Source organism: Oenanthe melanoleuca, chromosome 14 (assembly GCF_029582105.1).
Source record: "Oenanthe melanoleuca isolate GR-GAL-2019-014 chromosome 14, OMel1.0, whole genome shotgun sequence".
Classification (NCBI taxonomy): domain Eukaryota; kingdom Metazoa; phylum Chordata; class Aves; order Passeriformes; family Muscicapidae; genus Oenanthe; species Oenanthe melanoleuca.
The window spans coordinates 8,457,124-8,471,192 of NC_079348.1; the positions used below are offsets into that span (position 1 = coordinate 8,457,124).

The 14,069-nt window shown below is 46.9% G+C and overlaps 1 protein-coding gene across 7 annotated transcripts in view; it reads right to left on the reverse strand.

The window, feature by feature from the left end:
* ARHGAP17 (Rho GTPase activating protein 17) overlaps window positions 1-14,036 on the reverse strand; it is a 40,663-nt gene extending 26,627 nt beyond the window's left edge. For all 7 annotated transcript variants that reach the window (XM_056503151.1, XM_056503145.1, XM_056503146.1 and 4 more), the window contains exon 1: window positions 13,871-14,036. In XM_056503151.1, the coding sequence (XP_056359126.1) occupies window positions 13,871-13,923 (53 nt within the window). In that variant the 5' untranslated portion in view covers window positions 13,924-14,036. The remainder of the gene's footprint in view (window positions 1-13,870) is intronic.
* Between the last annotated feature and the right edge of the window lie 33 nt (window positions 14,037-14,069).

The window sequence follows — 14,069 nt, forward strand, 5'->3', positions numbered from 1 at the left end:
AAACAGGATATGGAACAGAAATGCTGGTGCCATTTCCTACTTGAGGGTGGCATGGCCTTAACTCACTGCAAGCAAAAAGCCAATTGGTTTTACAGAGAAAGACTGTATTTTTTTTATTCTAGACATGTTAATCACAATACTTTGGCTTGCAGTGACATTTTAAAAATGCATTCCATATGCTCCTAATTGAACTCCTGTCAGAGTGTTTTATGGTGTAATTCCTTTTAATTCCCTTTACTTTTTCCCTTCTTTCTGACCTAGCCTGAAGCCCAGTGGAGCCACAGGGCTCTGCTGCAGCACAAAGCCTGGCTCAGCCCAGGCAGGGTGGGCAGAACAGCTCCCACCCCACAGGTTACAAACTCATCCCATCACTTGGTCATTCTGCAGCTCCTTCACACTTCCAGGCCAAAAGTCTTCCCTGTACATCTTGAAAGAGCAGATGGGAATTCCTGAGATAAACGTGTTTATCTTCCATCAGGAAAGAATTTACATTCCCATGTATAAAATAAAGAGGGTCTATTAAACCTGCCACCAGGGATTTAAAATAAATAATTATTCATCTAACAGTATCTGAGAGCCCCCTGGTCCTGCCATCAGTACTGAAGCAGGGCTGATCTCCAAGGCAGGACAAAGATACAGAACCACTGCAAGAGACTTTGTACACAGGGAATGGCTTCCCAGTGCCAGAGGGCAGGGATGGATGGGATACAGGGAAGGAATTGCTCCTGGGAGGGTGCCCAGAGCAGCTGTGGCTGTCCCTGGATCCCTGGCAGTGCCCAAGGCCAGGCTGGATGGGGCTCAGAGCAGCCTGGGACAGTGGAAGGCATCCCTGCCATGGGTTTAAATTCCCTTCCAACTCAAACCATTCCAGGATTCCATGAAATCCACACTCCTGAGAGGCTGACCAGGAAGGAACGAGAGCAAACCTGACACATGAGCCATAAAAACTTGGCCACTGCCAGCAGAAGAAGTGACTCAGTTGAAATGTCACCGTGGAAACCAAGCCTGACTCACCCAGCAGCTGGGCGGGGGTGATGCCATGGCAGGGCAGGGACAAGTCCACAACCCTGGAAAGGTTTCACTGGAAGCAAGGAGACATCCACCCCAAACTGGAGACAGAATTCAAGGCAGCCTTGCCTGCTGGGTGGCTTCTCCTCAAACAAAGGCTGTGTTTGTTACCAGGAGTAAGCAGCTGAGCTCACTGAGGTAACACCGAGCACCTTGGCGGGCTGGCAGCACATCCTGCCTGTTTCCCACATACAATAGGCAGCACTTGCTGCCAGGAAAAATGAAAGAATCAGCAGCTCTGCTCCAAAACAAGGAATCTAGAATTAGATGACAATTTTCCCTTTAAAAAGGTTTGCTTTTCTAACACTCACCGAGACAAACTCCACAGAAAATCCAACTCCAAGGTGTTTCAGGACCACCAAGCCACTCCTGCCTGTTTGACCTTAGGCTGATTTTTGAAAGGAAACCAGCATGACTCAAGGTAAGCATCAATATTTTGAAGTGTGTTTCAAATGTTCAAAAATAACTCAGAGAACACTGTCAGGTGTTAGTCACCACTCACTTTCAGTATTAGTATTTAGGGAACACACACACTACCAGCCATCAGCACGACTTTTAGTTTGCCTCCTATCCTCATTTTTTACCTGAATTAAAAATGTAAGCTTTTGTACATGCATTACAATCGATTTAATTGTAAATCTGATGACCCACAGATGTTTCAGTGATGCAGAAATCCCACCAAAGGCTGCTGTTTTGGAACTCACCCTGTGCTTCCAGTCCTTGAGAAGTGCTTTAAGAATTTCAGTGATCCAGCTCAGATCTGCACAACCACAGTTCAGGTCTCAGTGAGCAGATAAAGAAAGATTTCTGCTGCTTTGCCTTCCTTGTTCATGATCTCCACTGAGTTCCCCATCACACTGTGCCTGGGCACTTGCTCTCCAAGCTCAGCTTTGATCTCTTCCACCTCAGCCCTGGCTGTGGAGCTGCTCTGAGGAGGCAGAGCAGGCTGCAGGGACATCAGCAGCATCTTGGAAGGAGAGCAGGGAAACCCATGACAGCCTCCTCACAGGAGGGGATTGAAATTCCTGCCTCTGTGAAATGGATCCAAGGCTGGGCTCTGGAGCAAGGCTGTAAATTTAGCTCTGGAGAACAAACAGCTCAAGCCAAATCCTATTTTCAGGCCACTCTCAGAGGGACAGGCAGTGCAGCACAGCCCTGCACAGCTCCTCCTAAAAACACTGAGTGGTTTTAATATCACATCTTGAGAATTCCACCAAGCATGTTGCACTTCAACAAAAGCACTGTCAGCTCCAGGCTAACAGGGCTGCAGAGATCACTCTGAGCCACAGCACTGCAAATTTGAGATGAATTTAAGCTGAACTTTCTACAGGCAAAAAAATACAATTGTGGTCTAAAAGTAGAAGGCCATTTACAGCAGTTTTGTAGGAGGGAAGGAAGCAATGTTTCATTGAGCAGCCTGATGAGTCCAACAGCTTGAAAGCTTCCTGGGTACAAACAAAAATTTACAATTCAGTGCTTACAATCACCTGCTACCCCAGCAAATCAAACATTGACTGCTAACCTGCTATTTCACACCAGGGACCAAGTCACAGCTATTAAAGCTCTCCCATTTTGGGTTTTTTTGACTTTGTTATTTGCCTGACAGAGGTTTGGGGTTTTTCAATGTGACTTCTTTTTAAAAGTGCATTTGATTGGTGAAACTATTAATAGCTTCTGAAGGAAAGGCAAAGTGCTGCTGCAGGGGATTAACATTCTAACTGCTAAAATCCAGGCAAGGTCAAATCCAGTAGCGGTCTCATGTTCTGTTCCCCAAAGAAAAATCTCCTATGACAAGCTGTCATAAATTAGTGACCAAAAAAATCCCAAAGAACCTGAGAAAAACTTTTTTAAAAAGTTTCTGGTGGAGCTTATCAAATGATGATGTATTTCCTATGCTTTGCTTTTTCCCCCTGAAGTATTACAATCTACATTTATTATGGTATACTTTACTACAGAACTTGAGCTTTCCAAACATGTCAGTTTATTAACATAATTTATTTTAAAAAAGTACACAAACACCTTCCACACCATGTCTTGGTAACTGCTTTTAATATTTAACTGCCAGGTATTTATTTACATTTAAATTTTATTCTCACACAAGGTCTCTCCCTCCCTCCCAAGCAAGCAACCACCTCTTACTTAAGCAGAACTATTTATGTAAAATTAGCTGGGTGCAGTTCTGCTATAAGACCCAGTCCAGCAGAAAGCAACCTAAATAATTCCTGAATTGTTATTTCTGAATGCCAGGTGTAATTTTCCAACACAACAGTGGTGCTGCAAGAACAGGGATTCCTGTGCTTTGGGCCACAGCAGCAGCTCCAGGTGAAATTTAACCTGGGCACCAGGAGCAAGACATGATCCTGCAGCACCTTGGGGCCAGCACCTGCCCAGGGCTGCTCACCTGAGCCCCCCCGGGCACCCAGGTCAGTGCCAGCCCCATCATCCTGTGCCAAACCCAGGGCACACAGCAGGTGCTGGACTCCCCCTTGCTCCATTCCCTACAATTCCTCCTTCCAGGAAGGAAGTTTCAGTGCCTGAAACACTCCCCTTCCCAAATATCAGCTGTATGTCCTCACAGCCCTCCCTGCAATATATCCCATAAAAGAAACTGGTTCCCAGTTGCCTTGGCTTCTCCTTGGGCTGGGGAAGTGGCACCAGTACTGGATAGGGACAGGGAAATCTGTCCCTTTCAGCAACAGCAGCTGCTTGAGATCAGCTCAAACTGATCTGGAAACTGCACCCTGGGGCATTTCATTCCCATGAGGTGACATCAGCTGGCAGAGCTCCTGACAGAAGTGGCTGTGTCCTCCTGCTGCATCTCCCTGGCCTGACAGGAGCATCCTACTCAGCAGCTCCAAGGGCTGGCCTGGCCCAGCACCCTCCTGGCTGGCAGAAAAGGCATTCCCAGTCACTCAGCAGAGGTGTGAGCCCCAGGGGCTGGGAAGCAGAGCAGGGCAGCTCAGAAGCAGGGTGAGCTCTCAGCACAGCCCAGGGCTCTGCAGAACAGGAGGGCTCAGGGATATTCCCTGAGTGTGGCTTTGGCAGCTTGCACATCCAAGTGAGTGCAGTCCCCTTGCCAAACCACCTGCTGACATGGAAACTCCTCCACATGTGAAAAGGGAATTTAAAAATTACCAAAACACCCTCCAACATCTCCTGAGCTTCCAAACAGATCCTGATTTCCACTCCAGCTATGAGACAGGTGGATTAGCAGCAACTCAAGACATTTTTAAGCTCCATGATTTCTTTTCCCAGAAGTCTTGTGTTGTCAGTTGCTGGAAAGGACCCCAAAAAGCAGCACTGCCTTTTCCATAGACAAGCTTTTTACAGGACAGACATGTCTGAATAGGAAAAATATGCCCTACAGGAATGAACAAAATTCACTGAACTGCTGAACAAACCCTGGGTGTTTTTTGCATAATTGGTTGCTTTTTTCCAACTTTGACAAGACAAGGGGGAACAGCTTCACACTGACAGCAAGTAGGTTTAAATCAGATATTAAAAAATCCTCCCTGTGAAGGGGGTGAGGCCCTGGCACAGGACACCCAGGGATTCAATGGCTTCAGTCTTGCATAAGTGTCAAAAAGCTCCAGTCCAGAAGTGATTATTTCACCAAAGGTAACATTTATCTCTTTTAATGTATTGCCCAGCCTGATCTGATTTTAAGTTTGAGGATTCACAAAACTGGCAAGAGAAAGTCTTGGAGAAGGAACCAAACTGAATCAACACAAGAAGCAAAACAAGGAAATGCAGAAAAGGCAGAACAATGAAGCAGGAATAGAAAGTCAGGCTGCAAAAAGGAGCTGGAATCATTGAAATAACAGCAAAAAAAAGGCTGTAAGGGAATTCAGGGATCTGAAGTTATATAAAATCAGCTGGGGACAAACCAGGGATTATTCCCTCTGGCCAGGATTTCACAAGCAGCCTTTGCGCTGATTTCCTGACGTGGCCGCGATTAACAATTCATGGCTGAGCCCTTGGTTGAGTTTCTGCAGGAGCAGCCCAGGATCCCGGCCTGGCCACGGCTCCTGCTCTGCTGTTGCCTGGACACAGCACACACAGAGCACAGGAGAGCATCCAGCACTCAGAGCTGGGCCATCCCCACCCTGCACGGCTGCTCTGCTCTGCCAGCACCAAACTGAAAGTTCAATCACTGCATTTCTGACCAGGAATCAGGAGCCTTGCTCTAATCCAGGTTTATGATCCTGCACTTCAACACACGCCTGGACCTGCTGGTACAAAAGCAGGATTACTTTAGCTCGCTGCTCTGTTCCTACAAAAACCAGCAGCTCAGAACACTTAATCTGCGTGTGAAATCGCTTTGCAGCAGGGCAGAGCAGCTGAATGCTCAACCCAAACAGAAGCTGCAAGCTCAGCTCACACACTGATTTCTCTGTGTGAGAATATCAGTATTTTATCAGCTTCATTTCCTACAGAAAATAGAATTTTTAATCTGGGGATTGATATTTCCTAACATTTGCTTGATATTTATATATGTGAAGAGTCTGTGTTTGAATAACTGCTGTGCTTTCCACAGCCATATCTCAGCTGTGACTTTTAAAACTGCCTGTAGGACAATTTATCTTATAAAACCAGCCCACCTCTGAAATTAATTTTCCTGTCACTGGCTAAAGTAGCTTTCTCAGCTTTAAACATGGAGGAAGGGTTACCTGTGTGTACAACAGCATCAACAGCTCTCACCAGTGACCTACCTTGTCTGTGCAATATTCAGTGGTACAAACTATCACTTAATCCTTTAATTAATTTTAAATTTCACTCTGGAAGCATCACTGGGATCTTGAGAATCAAGATCTGATGACTGGGATCACTGAGGTTATGTGTACAAAAATTTCAGTACAGTGATGTGGAGCACAGGACAATTTGCAAGACAGAAGGAAAACCTCCTCTATTGATCCTTCTGACCCAAAGGCCATGTGGCCATTCTGCACCCCTTTGATTCACTCCCCTGCAGTCACTCCAGGATGTCCCTGTCACTCTGCAGTGCAATTAGCTCCAGACAACAATCCCTGTCCAGGAAAACAGGCTCCACCTCGGGCAGAGCAGCACTGTGACCTCACCCAGCTGGCCCAGCCTGGAGGAGCTGTTTCCTGGTGAGAAGCAGCTCTGGCCAAGGAGAAGTTGCACAAGAATCCCGACTGTCCTATGGATCAGCCATGGAATAGCAACTTCAAACTCCAAGGTTCTGAGGCTGTTTTGTTCCTAAGGAATGGATTTTAATCAAAACCACAGAATCCTGGAAAGGTTTGGGTTGGAAGAGACAGAGGTTAAGACTGGTGCTTACAGCAGTCAAACAGCCTGAAAAATGAGGGATCCAGCAGAGTAATCTGTGCAGATCACTTGGTATGTCACCAACTGCTGTAAGGCACTTGATTCCAAATTATCACATCAGACTTCCTTACCTAGTTTAACTGGTGTTTAATCCAACTTCCACAGTTCCAGATCAGAGCTGTGCCATGGCCAGCTGCTGCCTTAAACAAGGCCCAGTATCATGGGCTGGAGGTTCTCCTAAATGCCAAAAACTGTAGCTACTTCATTTAAGCTACAATTCCTTCCTTTCTAGAATCTGTGCAGAATATTAGAAAACACTTCTAACACACAGACAACTTTTTATTTAACCCCTTCCTAAAAAGATCCTGTTATTTGTCATTTCATCACTGCTAACACAATGACCTCTAACAAGCAGCTCTGGCCACAGATCCATTATCATAACCTAAAAATACCATGCAAGTGTCTAAGAAATACATTTGCTTTCTTCAATTCCAAGTGTATCCCATTACAGCATCAGGCTGAAACAGACTGTTACATCACTGCTGGCTATTATAGCAGATCAAATCATTACTATTTCAAGATTTTGACTCTGGGCATAACCTGATATTAAAGTTACTCACTCTGAAGAACCTCCATCAGTTCAAGTCAGAATCAAAGAATCATCTGTGACGGGAATTACTTTGTTTATATGAATAAATATCACGAGGAAAAAAAGCACCTTCAGCTGAGCTGCTGCCACTAAAGCAGATTTAGGTACACTTTTACCTCCCTGTCCTGCTGTTATGTCAGACACCAAAAGCTGCACCCTGGATGCACCTCACCCCTATGGACAATATCCTTCCCTCTCCTGCAGCTCCCTCTGCTTGCCCCGGGCAGCTCTGGCTGGGAATGGTGAGCCAGGCTCTGGTTACCTGCTGTGACACCAGCATGCTGTGCCAGCTTTGGCACTGCCCTTCACCCCAAACCCTCCTGAAACCACCTGAGAGTCACCTGCACAGAAACAGGACACTTGATTCTTCATTTTAAGGCACTGTAAGACCAGGCTCTCTCGAGACAGAGGCTCCCTTTATCCTCACACAGCCCTGACCCCCGGCAGAACAGCGAGCCCGAGCTGATCCAGCCAGAGCAGATGCCACGGTGTCTGTCTGGATTGTGAATATTTTATCAGCCCTCTCATCTGTTTCATCAAGCAGCAGCTCCAGCAGAGTCAAAGGAGAAGAGGACACACACATGCAAGAAGGCAATTAATACTACCTCAATCCCTCAGCCTGGAATCTTTTCATTTCTTTTTCTGCAACAAAAATCTCAAGTATTTTACCCACTGCCCACTCAGCACCTGACACACAAGTGGGACACAGAGTTATATAGTTACTTTTCTCTTTTCACCAACTGGCTTTAGCTGGTTCCTACTGGAATTCACAACGTTTATTATTCACATCAACAAAATTTAACTTGTTGTTTAGTTTTCTCTGGGAAAGAGAAGCTTTGGGGTGACCTAATTGTGGCCTTCCAGCACCTGAAACAGCTGACAAGGAAGATGGGGAGATGTTCCCAAGGAGTGAACAGGACACAGGGAATGGCTTGCCACTGCCACAGGACAGGTTAGGTGGGACACTGGGCAGAGCTGGTGCTGTCAGAAGCCAGCTCAGAGCTGGGAGCACACAGGTGGGAAATGCCACCCACGGGATCCCTGGGCATCACACCCTGCCCACGTCAACGCTTCTGGACCTGGGCAGGGCACAGGCAGCCCAGGCAAGGCATTCCCAGGTTTCATGTGGTCTGGAAGCAGATCACAAGCAATGAGGCTTGTAAACTCAGGGCTGAGCAACTTTTTACTCATTGATTTCAAACCTGGTGCTGCCCTTGTAAGGGCACGAGAAAGAAGTTTCTCAAAAACACAACGTAATTTCTTAATGCCTAATATTCAGGATTCTTGATGACCTGGACTTTAAACATGAGATCACCTTGGCCTATGAGGAATTAAGAGATCCTGATAAACTCACTGCCTTTACAAAACCTAAAGGAAACACCAGAACTAGGCCAGATTATGTTGTTTTCTTTCCTGTTCACAGCCAGAACCTCTGATCCTAGCAGGGGTTGCAGCTGAGCAATCCAGTTCAGCCTCAAGGGTCTCCCCAGCTGCCAAGCTCCTCACTGAGACTGAACAGGGGAATAAACTCACTACAAAGCCCTCACCTTCAGTAAATTCAGGGGATTTTAAAGGTGATTTTCCTTTGGATTCAGCAAACTGCTTTGAAGGCAACATTAATCAATGAGATTAATAGATATGCTCACAAAATTCAATCTAGATCACAGCTTGGATCCAGTTTATAACATCCATTTCTGGAATTATTTCTATAATCTCTGGTTTATGACTGTGATAATACAGTCCCAAAACCCCCACCAGTGCCAAGTCTTGCCACAAGCAGCAGCCCCAAACAGAACACATAATAGCTGCCTGTTTTTCTAAAATTGGAAGTTTGTCCTGGCAGAAAAATCCAACTCCCAAGCTGCACAAGCCATTACATTGTGTCAGAGATCCCCAAAGGGTGCAGGAAACTGATAAATGCACTGATACCAACAGAGAGACTCTGCTGACCCTGCTGGGGTAACTGAGCTCTTTCCTTGCATGGAAACTCCACATTGCTGAGTTTTGGGTCTGTGCAGAACCCCCAGGGCAGCCAGGTAAGGAATATTCTCCAGGTCCCTTCAGCCCAGGCAGCTCCAGCCATGCTCCCCATCCCCCAGCCACAAATGTTTATTCTGACTGATCCCTGGGCTGCCATTCCCCACCAGTGCCTGACCTGCAGCCCCAAACCCTGCCCCTGCTCAGGAACAGCATCCCCCTAATTAAACATGCCCCTAATTAAATCCACTCAGACTCCTTGAAACCCATCATTGGATTCAGCTGCCATCCAGAAAGATCTAATGCAATTTCCTAATTAGAGACCTGGAACTTCATTTGGAGATAAACAGGAAATGCTTAAGATAACGATTATAAACACTGAAATGAGATTTTTCTTTTCATGAGCGTTCTGATGGAGACAAATGCCAACCTGCAACCTCCCAGTAAATATGAAATATTTCAACACTGTTTACCACTTTTTCAAATATCTCTGCCAAACACAACAAGCAGTGCAAATAAATAACACCCAGCAGATTTAACTTCTATTAAAGGATGTTTGGCTGAGCCAGAAATTTTCATGTACTGGGGTCATACTAAATTTTTTCCCCCTCACAAAACCAGAAAAAAACATTAAAGAAGAAATTCTTTTATATTAAAAGGCACTGTAGGGTTAATGTTATATTGATAGAAGCATTGAGAGAGATGGATGCACTCTTGTTTTACCGTGCTGGACACTCGAAAAAACAAGTTTCAAAGTACTTTCAACACAACATGAAGAAGCTGAAAAACCTTCCTTAAGTAATAATACACAGAACAACTCTGGGAAAGAGAAGACTCAATGGATAGTGCTTTAGCAGGAAAAAAGAAAGGAATTATTTGGACCATCCACATTTTCCATGAAGTATTACTAGAAATTATTGCTTTCCAGCAGGTTTTCCATGTACAGATAAAAGCAGGCAGCTCCTCCTTGTACAATATTTTGATAACAGGCATTTTAACATAACTTGCTTTAATATAATAATTATGCTACAACTCCAGTTCCAACTCAAGACTCGCACATTGCCAAGGGGCTTGAAGAAAACTAAATATAGTTCAGCACAGTAACTTTTATGCAGGACATGAGCTATTAAAAGTCATGTTCCAAAACTCCTGGTGAGTCACAGCAATGCCATGAGTACAGGGCCTGGAAAAACCTATTTGTACACAAGGAGCTGTGTTTGAGCAGTGGGAAACAAGCACAGAAGCTACAGCAAGTCAGCTTCTTGCACAAAACCAGAGCCTTCTGAGGCACTCTGTGGGCTCTTCCAGATTTCTAATTAGTCAGAGCTGCCTGTCCCTGGCTTAAATTACTGCAAGAGCCTCAGGGCAGATCGAGTATCTCTCCCAGCAAAAGCAGTAAGAAAATCCACCTGTCTGATCTTGGGTGACTTCAGCAGACCCAAACCTCCCCAGCAGTTGTCTGGAATCATTTTTAGTCAGAATGGTACTCAGGGATTGCACCTAAAGGATGAAGAAAGAACCTGATGGCAACAACAACAGCAGCAGTTGGTCCCCAGAGGCTGGAAGCTCAACTCATGGAGATTGTCACAGCCTGAAATGTCATTAATTACCAACCTGAGCTCTGTAAACCAACAGCACGATCCAGACCTCTCCATGGGCTCATTCCTCATGGAAATTACTCAGCTCTGTAGTTCAAATGCTTATTAGTGTATCAGTGCAAAGCTTTGATGACAATAGCTCTGAACATTTATTTTCATTAGGGATGACTGCAGCCATAAAGGAGAATATTCCCAAGCTTCTAATCAAATCTGTCTCCTTTGTAATTTACAAAAGGGTATGGAAACCAAGACAAGCCCTTGTAGATACGTGAAGAATTACTTTGCTAACATCAAACATAACATTTGAATTCCTGAGCCTAACACTCAGGTGCTGTGCTGGAGTGAGGATCTGTTCAAGGAGTACAAGCTCACCTCCCCAAATCTGTGAGACAGCATGTCCTAAACCAGCCCCCAGCTGCCATGCCTAGGGCTCTGTGCCCAGGCCAAGCACACACAGAGCTGTTCCCAGTGGGTACAAGCCCTGGGCATCCAAAGAAATGAAGGTTTAGAGGAATTAGAACAGAAATCCCATGAAAAGCAATCCCAGCACATGCCCTCTAAGGAATCACAGGCCACCTGAAATTCATGAAGTTCAGAATTAAAGTCATCCCTTTCTTCTCCACTCCCCCCCCAACTAATTTTTTTTATCCATACTAAAGCTCCCCAGCTGTTTGCAGCTGGATTCAGGATGTAGCTGAAGATAAAGTCAGCTCTGAGTTTGTTTCTCTGGATGATCAGCCCTGTGCCTGCTGTGGGCAAGATGCCACTTTGTGGCAATGCATTAATTCAGCTCAACTAATGATTTCCTGGCAAGCCCTTCCTCTGCTCACCTCAGGTCCCAGCCCTGCTCTTTGGGAATTATCCTGACTGGATGGGAGGGCCTTTAGGATGCCATGAGCACCAGCACACACTGGGACTCCCAGTTCCCTCCTCCAGCTAACACTGCCCTGAGAACGTTGTGATGCCACCTCCAGTGCCAAGTTGTGCCTCAGTCATCTGGCCCAAGCTCTGATACTTCACTTTTTTAGGTTTCCCAGAGCTTGTGCTGCTCCTCTCAGCAGCACTGACAACAAATCTGTCCAATATATGAAATATAAAGTCCTCAGCAGCAGATTGAACACTTAAGGCAGCCAAGAACATCCATGAGATAATTGATGCAAAATATTTAACACATCTATTAATTATTGTGGAATCCTGTTCCACTGAGCTAATCCCCTCTTTAATTAGTTTCCTACATGTATTTCATAACTCCATATAATTCCATCTGTGGACTCAGACTTCTCATAAATGCTGTTGCTTGGCTTTGATGGAGCTCTTGCCCATCTTTTGTAATTTCCCATATGAAGGTGTCACTCCCCTGATGCCAGGTGATGTTTGGGGTCCAAGGATGGCACCCCTGGAAGCTGGTTGGAAGAAGGGCAGTGCCATTCCTGCCTCATTAAGGCAACAACCCTGGTGCTGACACATGCCCAGCCCTGCTGACCTCAGGGGAACGTGGCTGCTCTCCCACACCCAGCAACCTCTGAGAGAGGGAAAAGCAGAGCAGGAGAAACCCCTCCCAAACACAGCACCAGGAACACAGCAGCCAGGCAGGGATCACCCCAGGGGATGTGACCCCAGCACAGATCCTGAACAGATCTCCAGCACTGCTTCTCCTGGAGAGCAGCTCCTCCCCTGCAGGCTCCCCACGGTCCAGGAGCCATCACCTCTCCAGGCATCCACACAACCACAGGGATCCTCCTGAGCAGGACTCGTCTTCTCATTCGGTCCCAGAGAAAAAAACTAATGAATGAGTGCACCAACTCAACAGAACAAAATACAACTCAACAGAATGTATAGCATTGCCTGTGAGATCCTGCTGAGTGTCTGCCATGTCTTCTGTGAGTCCTGCAGTGCTTCTCAAAACCAAACTTGAGAGCCTCAGCCCTGATACCTGAAAGTGAAACCTGTTGAAATCCATCCCTACTATGAGATTTTACTTTTTGTAACAAAATCAGCTGCTGGTGACTACAGGAATGCTTCACTAGCACATGAAATTTGAGCAAGATGAAACATCACAATTAATGAAAATCAAACATATAAGACCAAATGGCTCAGTGTCATTTATACAGTTTTTAATGAGAACCAGTGACAGCAGTGTGGGCATTCAATGGAAGCCATGTGTGCATGCCTGGGCTGCCAGGGCACAGGTGTGTGACAGGAACCTGCCCAGACACCACACCCGAGCTCCCCGCAGCCCTCACCTGCACCAGAGGCCAAAGGTCAGTGGCAGCCTCCCCACCCACACCTCATCACTGCTCCACATTCCACTCACCGCTGCCCCTGGGAGCACAAAGCACCCCAAGCTGCTGATCCTGCTCAGTACAACCCGGATTACTCCAAATTCCACTCAGGATTTGGAGCTGTGGGGCTGACACGTGCAAACAGGCAATGCCAATAATCCCTCCAACAACATAAAAAATCCATTGATTCATATGAAATGGGAACGAGTGGAGGTTGGTTGGGAAGTTGTTCCCTCTTTAATAGCAAAACAAACCTATTAAAAATCTCCTCCTTGGGCTTTATTAGCTGGCACACCTGCCCTGGGTTGTGTGGGCTCCAAGGAAAATAAACACCCCATAAAGGGAGTTATTGGAAAAGAGGACACCAAGTCATAAACTCAGATAATAAGTTTATCCTTTCAGTATCAGTGCAGACTTCCAATTTTTTATTCTCAATACAGGAACTGATTTTCAGCTTAAATCTCTACTGAAAGCAGAAGGAAGTTCCTGCAGGGAAGCACTGACTTCTGCTAGAAAAGCAGTGCGGTGACATTTGCATGTTTAGCTCAGAGACAGCTGCTGCTGCTGCAGGACACTTCCCTGTCTGGGCACAGATTTGTTACTACCTAAACCGAGTTAAAAATCTTCCCGGACTCCGACAGCTGGAAACTGGTGGCAATTATACCTACAGGGCTCCTGTTAGCTTTGTTAAAATTAAGTCTAGGAAAGGCACATGAAGTCCTGGAGAAGGCGCTCTCCGAAGTCTTCTGAGATGTAAGAGAAAGCGAGAAATAAAGCAAATACTCAAAGAAAGGAAGCGAAAGCCGCCGAAGCGCAGCCGAGAGCGCCCGATGCAAATGGCGCTGCGGGACCCCCGAGGGCTCCGGGACCCCCGGCGAGGCAGAGCCCCCAACGCCGCCGCCCCTCGCGTTCCCCGCGATCCCACCGAGCCTTCGGCCCCCGAACGGGGCCGCGACCGCGGAGCGGAGCCCCCCGCGCCCCGACCCGCCCGAGGCGCCGCCGCCCACCTGCCCACGGTCTGGTTGGCCAGCTGCTTCATGCGGTTGAACTGCTTCTTCATGGCGGCGGCCGCTGCCCCGGGCTGCCCGGGCCCCGCCGCTCTGCCCCGGCCGCCCCCGGCCCCGCCGCCGCCGCCTCCGCCCCAGCACCGCCCGCCGGCCCGGCCCGGCCCGGCCCGGCCCCCGCCGCTTCCGGCCCCGCCCCTCC